Source organism: Psammomys obesus, unplaced genomic scaffold (assembly GCF_907164565.1).
Source record: "Psammomys obesus unplaced genomic scaffold, mPsaObe1.curated_primary_1811, whole genome shotgun sequence".
Classification (NCBI taxonomy): Eukaryota; Metazoa; Chordata; class Mammalia; order Rodentia; family Muridae; genus Psammomys; species Psammomys obesus.
The window spans coordinates 2,788,163-2,800,525 of NW_026596089.1; the positions used below are offsets into that span (position 1 = coordinate 2,788,163).

Sequence of the window (12,363 nt, forward strand, 5' to 3'; positions counted from 1 at the left end):
TCCTTTCCTTTCCTTTCCTTTCCTTTCCTTTCCTTTCCTTTCCTTTCTTTTCCTTTCTTTTCCTTTCCTTTTCTTCTTTCTTTTCCTTTCCTTTCTCCTTCCTTCCTTCCTTCCTTCCTTTCTTTCTTTCTTTCTTTCTTTCTTTCTTTCTTTCTTTCTTTCTTTCTTTTTTTTCTTGACAGGGTTTCACTGTATAGCCCTGGCTATCCTAGAGCTCCCTCTGTAGAGGCCTTGAACTCAGAGAACCACCTGCCTCTCCCTCCCACCAATCTCTACCTCCCTTCTCAGTAAGCCTTTTTGTTTTGGTTTGGTTTTTTTGTTTTGTTTTGTTGTTTTGTTTTTGTTTTTGTTGTTGTTCTTGTTTTGTTTTTGTTTTTTGTAAGCCTTTCTTAACAGTATTCTCCCTCCTTGTCAGTGTTCAATGATCTCTACATAAAAAACCCTAGACTCTTTTTCCTAGGTCTTTCTATCTTTTTTTTCCCCTTAAGTTTTGGTGGTTTTATTTCTCGGGGTCTTGAGACTTGGGTTTCCTGAAACATGCTGCTTTGTAGTCCAGGCTGGCCTTGAATCTGAGCGCTTCCTTCCACAGCTTTCTGAGCACTGGGAATTCAGTCTAAATCTTCAGCCCTTAGCCCTGCCTGCTAGGGATCAATTGTTTCTGGACCCCTGTGTCTGGGTCGCCAGCGCAGAATCTGGATCTCAAGCCTCAAGTTGCTGCAAGCATCCACAGTGATCTATAAAAGAAAGGGAAGACATGAGTTTATCTAATGAAAACTGGCCTGACGCACTGTGTGGTGTGTCAATTCGTTTCTAAGCTGCAGGAGCCCGGTGAGTAGACATCTGTCTGAAGTCATGAATCTTTGTTCAGAGCACTTCGCAAAAGCAATGTCGATCCTTTGCTGCCCTCGTGTGATCGGTGCAGATATTACTCTAAGAATGCCAGAAACAACTAAATTTATTAGACTGCTTTTGTTTCTGGGATGCACTTTACTTTCACATACTTGAATGAAAATTTTCAGCACAAAATTATTTTCCCCACTACGAGTGTTGTTGTCACTCTTATTGGTAAATATACATACAGCTTTGTTTTATGTAGATGAGGTGTTTCATATGTCTCATACTCCTTGGTACAAATGAGCCACTAAGGTTTTAACATCTCTATCTTTACCCAGACAATGGTGGCATCTGCCTTTAATCCCAGCTAGGAAGACAGAGACAAGCAGATCCCTATGAGTTTGAGGCCAGCCTGGCTTACAGAGCAAGTTCCAGGACAGCAAGGCTACACAGAGAAACCCTGTCTAGAAAAAGAAAACAAAACACAAAATATTTATCTTTAAAGTCTGAAATAATAACTGCTGAGTTGAGCCAGAGGTGACAGTTTATTCCTTCAGTCCTGGCACTGAGGAGGCATAGGCAGGAGGATCTCTGCGAGTTCCAGCCTGGTCTACACAGCCTGGTGCAAGCCAGCCAGGGCTACAGAGTGTGATCCTGTTTAAAAAGAAATTAAAAAAAAAAAAAAGCCAACACAACTGAAAGTACTAAACTGTTCCAATATTATTTTTCTGTATTAAATCTACTTGGGAGCATTTATACAGTTGAGATTTTTGACTTTGCAGCTAGAAGAGCTAGTTGGAATCTAGACTTAGTTAATAATGATACTCCCAGCTTAGCTAATGCTTTACTTTGCTTTTTTTAAATTTTAATTTAATTTTATTTTTAATTACACTTTATTTACTTTGTATCCCCCCTCTAGTTCCCTCCCTCCTCCCTTCCCAATCCCTCTCTTCTTCCCCTTTCTCCACCCATGCCCCTCCCCAAGTCCACTGGTAGGGGAGGGTTTCTTTTTCTTCCTTTTGATCCTAGTCTGTTAGGTCTCATCAGGAGTGGCTGCATTGTCTTCCTCTGTGGCCTTGTAAGGCTGCTCCTCCCTCATGGGGAGGTGATCAAAGAGCAGGCCAATCAGTTCATGTCAGAGACAGTCCCTGTTCCCAGTACTATGGAACCCACTTAGACACTAAACTACCATGGGCTACATCTGTGCAGGGGTCCTAGGTTATCTCTATGCATGGTACTTGGTTGGAGTATGAGTCTCAGGAAAGACCCCTGTGTTCAAATTTTTTGGTTCTGTTGTTCTCCTTGTGGACCTCCTGTCCTCTCCAGATCTTACTATTTCCCACTTCTTTCATAAGATTCCCTGCATTCTGCCCAAACTTTGGCCATAAGTCTCAACATCTGCTTTGATTTGTAAACATCATGACCAAAAGCAAGATGGGGAGGAAGGATACCCTGGAGGTAGCCAAGGCGAGCGCTCAAGGCAGGAAACTGGAGTGATTAGGCACAGCAGAAAGCATGGTGATGTTGCTGATTGGCTTTCTCCTTGGCCTTACACTCAGCTACCTTTCTTTATCTTTCTTTTTAAAAAATGAATTAAAGTGTTATTTATTATGTGTATGTTTTGGCCTCATGCGTGCTTGGATACCAGCTGTATACCAGGTGCCCACAGCAGCCAGAAGAGGCCATCCGATCCTCTGGAACTGGAGTTACAGCAGGTTGTTAGGTGTCATATCCATGCTGGGAATCAAACCGAGGTCCTCTGGAAAACCAGGCAGTGCTCTTAACCACTGAGCCATCTCTCTACCCTCAACCACCTTTCTTAGCCCTTCTGGGACCACCTGCCTATGGGTGGCATCACCACAAAGCGTGCAGGCCAATCTGATGGAGGCATTTTCTCAGTCAAAGTCCTTCTTCCTAGATGACACGAGTTTGTATGAAGTTAACAAAAAGTACCCAGCACAACTAATAATCATCATCTATTATGTAGGTTATCCAGACTAGGTCCTGTCTTGCCGCACTGAACACTCAGCATTTATTGACTCCTTTGCGATGTGCCAGAAGATGATGTTCAAGGTGCTTGCAATAAGTCAGTTAATAAAACAGACTACAATCTTTCACTTCGTGTCATTTCCCAATTCAAACCCTAGCTAGCTTTTGGAAGCCTTTCTCTACATTCTGAAGTCCCTTCTCAAACTTGGCAGTTATGAATGTAGACACTCCTTAGTTTAGACCAGTGGCTTTCAGCCTTCCTAACACTTCAACCCTGTAATACAGTTCCTTATGTTGTGGTGACCCCAACCATAAAATTAGTCTTGTTTGCTTTTTCATAACTGTAATTTTTATGAACTGCTGTGAATAGTAATATAAATATCTGCATTTTTAGGTGACCCCTGTGCAGCTCTCCTCCTGTTGGGGGGCTGTCTCCCCAGCCCATGAAGACAGGAGAGCACGAGACAAGAAGCTTGCCTGGAACAGCCAGCGAGCACTGCACAGGAATCGCAGACACCAGGAACCACAGCACGCTCCTATCATATGAATGGGAACACAGTACCTAATTATCCTATAGGCGCAGGGAGGGGACAGCTAGCAGGGGGCTGTGTCAAAGGCCATATATACCAAGTGTGGCTAGGGACATCTGTCTAGAGGCACTCTTCAGATGAAGTCAGGCAGCAGGCAGGGGACCCTGCCGGGGAGAAGGCGTCCTACACCTTCTCGCCAAACTCAGAATGACTGTCCAGACGAGGAGAGCTGAAGCCTCAAACAGCGGGTCCTTCCAACACCCCCATGAAAGGATTGCTGGTCCCCCAAAGGGTTTAACACATAGGTTATTACACTCTGTAGATGAAGGCCTTTTCTCTTTCTCTCCAGCACCAACTGTCACCTCTCTCACTCTGTTGACGCAGCCCCCAAAAAGAGTTCACGTGAACAATAGTCTGTATTCCTATATCAGATTTTATAAAATGGTGATTTACCATCTAACTTTTACTCTCTGAGGTAGAGGGTGATGCATTAGTGTTGATACTTCAATTGCATGAACACTTACAATCTGTTCTCTTTCACTTTGCCTGTCTTCTCTCAATGCAGCATCCACAGGGACCCTCTGAAGTAGCAATTTAGTCACTTTTCCCAAAGTGATGGCTCATTTCACTCATTTTTGAGAAAATGTCTGTCAAATATCCAAGTAACTATTATTTAATCTACCATCAGTCACTCAAGAAAATCAGTAAAATTGTGGAAGGCATTTCAGGGAATCTGATACATAAGCCAGGCATATAGAGCCAGATTCTTCTCACAATAAAAATGAATTTATTAACTTTTTCACAGCTAATATGTGCACAGATTATACATAAGCAATATCAATAAAAGTGATTGGGTGAATCAAGACAATGGCATCAAAATTACACTGATAATGGGTATGTGCTGCCTCACCTGCTCAGTAAAAACAGCCGGGCTGTTTTATGTATGAGTGTCAGTGCCGAAAGGCAGGCAAGGGGACAAGCCTATAATCCCAGCACTCAAGAGGCCGAGGCAAGAGAATAATGAATTGGCAGCCATTGAGGCCATCGTAGGTTACACACAGCATTTTGGGGAAGATTGAGTCCTTGCTAAAGCAGTAAGATCACTAACTTTATGACAATTTTGCCCTTGAAGATCTGTGATGTGACAAAATTGGTAGTAAGCATAAAGCATCAATTTTGTCTTTATGGGATGCTGAACTTGTCAAGAGTTATGCTTATCTGAGCCTGGAGCAGAACTCCCTCTGAGACTCTGTTTTTCCTATGAAGGAAGCAACTCTAGTTGTACTGTTGGTCTCATTGTGTTCCTAGTGCTGGGGGACAAACCCAAGCACACAAGGTAAGCACGTGGCTACACAGCCACATGCCCAGACCTACAGTGTAGCTTTCAGACTTGGGCATTTGGCACATTCGTTCTTGAAAATGAATCAACTGGCCTGGTACTTCAAGGAAAACTACAAAAGCTGAAATAGCATCAAGTCTGCAGCTTCCCAATACATTCCTGATGAGACATGGAGATTACCAATGAGTGTGATATTTTTATGCATATAAATGTGTCATCCCTTGGAAGCCTGTTTGACTCAGTGAGCTGTCCAAACAATTGATTATAGATATTCTAATATCTGGGCACACAGGATAAAGTTCATAGTTCAAAACAGGTGAGTGAACTTTAGTATAACAAGAACATCAAGGTCACTGATTTAGTTTTATATTCCATTTTGTAACTTACATTTTAAAGCTACAAACGCTGAGTTGTCCTAAAATATCAATAAAGAGGGTCTGGAGAGATGGCTGAGTGGTTAAGAGTACTAACTGCTCTTCCAGAGGACCCGGCTTCAATTCCCAGCACCCACATGGCAGCTCAGAGCTGTCTGTAACTCCAAGATCTCACACCTTCACACAGACATACATGCACACAAAACACCAATGCACATAAAATAAATAATTTTTAAAGGTATAAATAAAGATATAGACAACTACTTGAAAAGGCTAAACATTCCTTCTATACCACAAATTACTACAAAATGAATTTTACACCCCCTCCCCCCAGTGGGTAAAGATGTTACCACCAACTCTGGTGATTGATTCCATCTCTGGGATGCAAGTGGTGGAAGGAGACATCTGACCTCTACACAGAAGCAATGCACACACAAAGGAAGTGTGTGTGTGTACGCTTTTTAACATAAGTATTTTGGAGACTGAAGATGTAGTTCAATGGTTAGAGTATTTGTCCAACATGCCCAAGGTTCTGGGTTCTAACCCAAACAGACACACACAAAAAAAGAAAATTCAAAGTATCTTTAAAGCAATTCAACCAAAGTTCCTACCCTGACAGTTTGAAGGTAGAAGCTCCTATTAAAGTGAGGTACTGAAGACATGCAAAAGTGTGTTTTAAAAGCAATTGTTCTCACTAACCTGTTATTTTTCATTAAAATGTATCATGCAGTGTAGCACTATTTGTGTGTGGTGTGTGCACTAATGTGGTACGCATGTGTGGATTCATGCACACACGATGCCAGGGGAAGATGTCCATTGTTTTACTCCATAATTCTCCTCTTAGATTTTGTTTCATTTTACTTGTTTTTTTTGAGATTATAATATTATATTATTTCCTCTTTCCCTTTCCTCCCTCCAAATCTACCCTTATATTCCTTCTTGCTCTCTTTCAAATCCATTTCCCATTAATTGTTGTTACATACATACATATATGTGTGTGTGTGTGTGTTTGTATCCTAAATACACGAAAATAACTTGCTCAGTCTGTAATGTGACTTCTATGAATTTTTTCAGAACTGACCACTGGTACTGGATAGCCAACTGGTGTGCAGTTTCCTGGAGAACACTACTGCTCCTGCCCAGCATCGCTTAGTTGCCTGCAGTTCTTTGTGTATGGCTGAGGCTTTGAGCTTTCCGTGTCTGCTTCAGCATGTTTATTGTGGTTGTTTGGTTCATCTTTAGGCTGCCATGCCGGTGAGATTTTATGGTGAGACTTTCTGACATCCCTAGGAGACCCTCTCACAGCACACTCTCAGACTCTCTGGGATTTACAGTATTTCTGTCCCCTCTTCGGAAATGTTCCCTGAGCCTCAGAGGACAGGGGTAGGTGTGTGGGTTAGGATTGGGCTCCATAACTCTACATTTTGATTGGTTGTGCTTTTCAGGTGGTTTCCGTCTGTTGCACAGGGAAGTTTCCTTCTCTTTTCTTTCTTTTAAGATTTTATTTTACACACACAAACACACACACACACATTTTCCTGCATACATGTGCAGCACTTTTGCCTGATGTCCGCAAGTTTCAGAAATGTTAGTGGATCCACTGGACTGGGGTTACAGACAGTTGTTGAGCCGCCATGTAGGTGCTGAAAGAGGGAGGGTGCTCTGAAGGACAGCTAGTTCTTAACCATGCAACCATCTCCACCCCATCCTCCCCTTATTTTCTTTATTTCATCTGTATGAATGCTCAATCTGCACATACACCCGCATGCCAGAAGAGGGCATCAGACCCCAGTATAGATGGTTGTGAGCCACCACGTGGTTGCTGGTAATGGAACTCAGGACCTCTGGAAGAGCAGTGTCTTCTCTCCCTCCCCTTATTTTCTTGAGACAGGATCTCTTTCTGAACCAGGAGCTAAGAAGGCAGGCAGCAAGCCGCAACTATTCTTTTTTTCTCAACTCTCCACAGTGCTGGGGCTGTATGCCCATAGAGCTATCTATACCTGGGTTTTTACACTGGTAGTGGGAATTTCAGCTCAGGTTCCCATGCGCAGCAAAAATTCTTACCTGAGAGCCAGCAATCCTGAAATCCTCTGTTACTTTTGTTTGAAACAGGGTCTCCCTAATAGCCCTGGCTGTCCTGAGCTATGTTGAATGTCCTGTCCTGAGCTATGCTGGCCTTGAACTCAGCAGTCTGCCTGCCTCTGCCTCTCCCTCTCAGAATGCTGGGGTTACAGGCATACACCACCACCACGCCCAGCTCGATTACTGTTATTTTTAAATATATTATTAAAAGTGTACTTAGTTTTCCCATCTCTGAATGCCAACAACTATAACCCAAATAAAAACTTGCTGTTGTCAATCAGCGTCCTCGTTCTCTTGACCCCGGTGCTTTCTATTGCTCACCCTTAAAGCCATATTGCTTTTGAGGGTGGGGTGAGGGTAGGGCGGGGTGAGGGTAGTTCAAGACAAGACTTCTCTGTGAAGCCGTGGCAGCCCTGAAATTTGATTTGTTAACCAAGCTGGCCTGAAACTTGAGCTCCTCCTGCCTCTGTCAGAGAGCACTGGGATTAAAGATGTGCACCACCACACCCTTATGGCTATTTTGTAGTGATCTTGGACTCGAGATTCCCCCAGCTTCTGCCTCCTGGGTGCTGGGATTAAAGGTGTGAACCATCACACTGGTGACTCAAAGGGGTTTTTATCTTCCTTCAGTAAATCAAACACACTGCTGTTCAGTGCTGCTCTTGGGCCCACTGCACTGGAGGCCCTGTTAGACGAAAACTTCACCTGCTTTGAACAGCTATTTGACTTGAGTCTTTACTCAAATGTCATTATCTCAGGAATGTGGTTTACGAATAGTATTGAAAGTTGTAAACTCTTCAAGCAGCCCCATCTCCCCGCATCTTCTAACCCTATGACTAGAATGGCCTATCTCCCTCCAAACTGGCATTATGTATGCCCCAAACCTTTGGAAAACGCTTTGGTGAACATTGAATGTTTTTTTTTTTTTTTTTTTTTTTTTAAAAAAAAAGGTTTTCATTTCTTAAGACACATAGACTGATTAGCAAGAAAAAGGGGAATGAAACATAAAGGGAGATGAGGTCAATGACAGCAAAGACTTTAGAAATGGGTGGGAAAGGGATGTGGAAAAGCTCGATGTTTGAAGGTTTCTTTGGGACCTGACACACTGTAAGAAAGAAAAAAAAAAAATCGAGGTAAGGGCACGTCATAATAAAATCGTGTGTGACAGTCTTAAGGACTCGGCAACGAGCGCTTGCCCTGTGCTTCCGCACCTACTTCCTTTTGATACTCTCCCAAGGAACACAGCAATCCACACCAAAAGACAGGTCAAATACTAAACTTTATATTTAAAAAAATGCAAAAACGACAAACAACTATCGAAAAGCAGACTCGAAATGCGCCATGTCTTCCATGCAGTCTTCTCCCTCGCTGGCAGGGATCGCTCCTTCCGCGCAGTTCCCCGGAGAAACACGACAGTCTCTCGACGACTTGTTCGGAATCGTCCCCGGGTAAGCAGGTCAGGCGAGGAACCCAACGCAGAATGGTGGAGAAGCAGGAGCAAGGAAGCTCCCACTGCTGGCAGAAGGGGAAGACTCGGGGACGCTCGCCTCAGTTCTCCTCGGGCTTGTCCGCCGGCGGCCCGCTGGGCTGCAGCATTTTCTCCATCAGGTTGAAGCGTACGCGCGCTTTGCTCTCATTCTCGGCAATGGCGAAGTAGTTGAGGAGGTCGAAGTGACCCATGTAGGAGCAGTAGGAGTCCCGGTGCTGGTTCACAAGCCATTCCCACTTGGTGGTGTCGGCGTGGCCCGTGCCGATGTACTTGGACTGCAGGTGCTCCAGCTGGCTGTGGATGGTGTACCGGTCCGTCATCTCGCCGCTTTGCTCTAGGCTTCGAGATCAGACCGCAGACCACGAGCTCCCGCTCTCAGCGTTCAACGGAGAGAGGCGCCGACGCCGCTGCCGCCAAAAGAAGCCTGTATTCGCGCTGGCGCTGGGAACGACGCATGAGTAGAGGCTCTACGCCTAGACGGAAGCGGAAGTGCATTCTGTTGCAGGATTAGAGTTGCCTAGGAAACTATGGTCCGTCTCCTTATAGAGCCCGCCTACTTCGGAGAGCGTTGCATGATGGTCCACTTAGTGGCTCTTGGGTGATCACGTCCGAATTGAGTGTTGCTTTCTGGGACTTGTAGTCCAACGAGTTTTTTTTTGTTTTGTTTCGATTGTTTGCCTGGTTTATGTGACAGTTTCCAACGGCCTAGAAGTACCATACAACGGCTCCGGGCTACAAAGATGGGGAAATCCAAGAGGGTTATGGCTACAAGCGACCAAGAAAACTAACTCTTGTACCTAGAAGCTAACGCTGCGGCATGGTCCGCCCTTGGTACCAGCTTTGTCCCTTAAGATTTGGGTACTGGGGAAAGCTTGGTGAGCAGTGTCAGCACCAATCGTTTCCCATGGTGGCTTCCACATCAAGCTACAGTTCCTCACCCACTCCATCCAAGGCCGCTCACAAGCATTTCTTTGAAGTCAGTTGTGGCTCAAGACAAGTAACCTTTCTTTCCCTTGCACCTTGTGTTTTTCTGCCTAATTCGAGCCTTATGTTCAAGTTAGGGGTTACACACTTCCTCTTGAGGGAAAGATTATGTTCTGCTTTTATGACATCCTTTATGGATACTCATATATTCTGATGGTGACTGTACCCTCAAAAAGACCACTTGAAGAATGGGCCAAGAGCAATCACAGCCAAAGAGAAGGGACAATTGGAGACTATTTGAGAATACAGTAATTTGGGGTTTTGTTTGTTTGTTGTTGCTTGTTTTGAGACTGGCTTTGAGCTTACAGCAATCCTCCAGATTTTACCTCCTGAATGCTGAGATTACAGGTGTGTGTTGCTATATCCACTATTCATCCTTCTGTTTCAATTTTGTCATAATAGGCATTTTGCCAAGCAGTGGTGGTGCACACCTGTAATTCCAGCACTAAGGAGGCAGAGGCAGGCAGATCTCTCAGTTCGAGGGCAGCCTGAGCTACACAGCTAGTTCCAGGACAGTCAGGGCTACACAGAGAAACACTGTCTCAAAAAACCAACCAACCAAATGCCACCCAAAACAACATAATAAACATTTTATCCCTAAAATATAGGCTATAAGGCATCCTTGTGGGTTCACACTCCAGCCATATTGCACCTTGCCTTCTGTTACTGTTTGTGCTTTGGGACAGGGCCTCAAATTCTCCGCACCTGCTTCAGACTTTGAAGTACGGTGTTAGAGGCCAAGTGGCTGTGTCCAGCTTCCTTTTCCCCTTTTTATTATTTACAATTTCATTGGTGGTTTGTTTCAGTTTGGGTTTGGGGCGGGGGGCAGGGTTGTTTGTGGTTTAGGTATTGGGAAGGGTTTGTTTTGTTTTGTTTGTGGGGGAGAAGTTCAAGACAGGATCTCTGTGTTTAACTGTCCTCAAACTCACAGAGATCCATCCACCTGCCTCTGCCTCCCACATGCTGAGATTAAAGGAATGTGGCAACATCGCCCTGTTGGTCTGTTGTGTCTCTGCTGCTGTCCATTGTGGATTCAAATTCTTTGCTCATTTCTTATCAGCACAGAAGAAAAGAAGTTTTTCATTTTCTTAGCAATTTTAGGAGCTCTTTATATATTAGAGTTTTGGCTCTCAAGTTATATACAAAAAGATGTCTTTTTACTGGTCTGAGATTTTTTTTTTTTTAAAACCTCTTCATGAGAACTTACTTTCCCCAAGATGTACAAAGATTTATTTGGCTTACACATCCTCATCACAGTTTAGCATTGAAGCAAAACAGGCCGAGAACCTGGAGGCAGGAACTAAAAGCAGAGACCATGGAGGATATTCCTTACTGGCTAGTTCCCCATAGTGCAATCAGTTTTCTTTCTTCTCTCTCTCTCTCTCTCTCTCTCTCTCTCTCTCTCTCTCTCTCTCTTCCAGAGAGAGTGTCTCTCTATGTTGCCCTAGCTTGCCTGGAACTCGCTATGTAAACCAGACTGGTGAAAAACTCACAGAGATCCTCCTGCCTCTGGTCCTGACTTTTGGGAATAAAGGTGTGTGCGATCATGGCCAGCTTTTCTCTTTTTTTGATCTTGTTTTACAGCAGCATGGTGTTCTCATGGGCAGGTGCATCAGACTATAAATAACCATGCCTCTATTGGTCAACTGTATGCTGTTTTCACCCCTGCAGTGACTAATATCATACATGTGTATTATTTTACACATGTTTATTAATAGGAAGTTCTTCACAGGAACAGGAGAACACAATTTAAACAAACAATTGTTATGAACATCCCTTGGTCACGCCAACCCAGTGATTCTCAGTGACTTTCGACCATCTTGTGCTGAAGAACTTGTGTTCAAATTTTGATGTGATTTAGAAAACCAAGAGTTTAAATGACAATTAACTAAAGACATTCTTTTTAGTGAAAGCTTATTTTAAATAGCATTTTTTACTACACTACTAAAGACTTTCAACATATACAGGTGTTGCAATAATGCGTGACACTAGGTGGCGCCAAAACACCTAAATTCGGAGCACAGAAAAACAGATTGAGAACAATTTTATCAGGCACCCTTGATCTCCTCAACCTGAATAGGCCAGAAAGGTGTGAGATACTGATGTGCTAGAGGTCAGACTTTTATTCGGAGGTCAGATCCTCCGAATATTTAAAGGCGACCAGGTAAGACTCATAACGTAGGAGAAAGAAGGAATGATGTTCTTGTCACCTTACAACTATTACTTTGGACTTTTATATACAGTTAGAATACGTGGTGGTATGCGATTTCAGTGACAGGGGCATGTGTGAAATAGATGTTGTAAGTGACAATTAATATTTACTATTGGTTTATCTTTTAGTAATGCTGCTGTTAGTCCTAAACAGCTGTATACCCAAATCACCACATAGACACTGGGATTTATTTAATTAACCTAGAACACAATGCTGGGCAATAGTTACTCTACCCTAAACCTCCAAGCCCTCATAGTTTCCTAACATTTAGATTTTCCACATTATACTTGCTTTTAGTAATACATTAGGTCCAGTCCTTCTCTCTATGTCATTCCAAGATCTCTCTCTCAGCTCTGTTCTCCCAGCTCTCTCCTGCCCGTCTCTCTTCCTCTGCCTCCCACCTTGCTGTTCTCTGGCTCCTCCCTCTCTTCCTGCTTCCTTTTCATTGCTCAACATTGTTCCTAGTTGCTTTATTTTGGCATGTTTACACAAAGTTGAGACAGATGATGCTTAGAATAATTATCACAATG

General features: G+C 43.6%; 1 protein-coding gene across 1 annotated transcript; it reads right to left on the bottom strand.

Moving 5' to 3' along the window:
- Nucleotides 1-8,408: 8,408 nt before the first annotated feature.
- Nucleotides 8,409-9,128, bottom strand: Sf3b5 (splicing factor 3b subunit 5). Its single transcript, XM_055627719.1, has one exon. The coding sequence runs from the start codon at nt 8,955-8,957 to the stop codon at nt 8,697-8,699; it is 261 nt and encodes an 86-aa protein (XP_055483694.1). The 5' UTR covers nt 8,958-9,128; the 3' UTR covers nt 8,409-8,696.
- Between the last annotated feature and the right edge of the window lie 3,235 nt (nt 9,129-12,363).

Coding starts and splice junctions, on each gene's coding strand:
- Sf3b5 (XM_055627719.1), bottom strand. CDS start 8,957: ATGACGGACCGGTACACCATCCACAGCCAGCTGGAGCACCTGCAGTCC.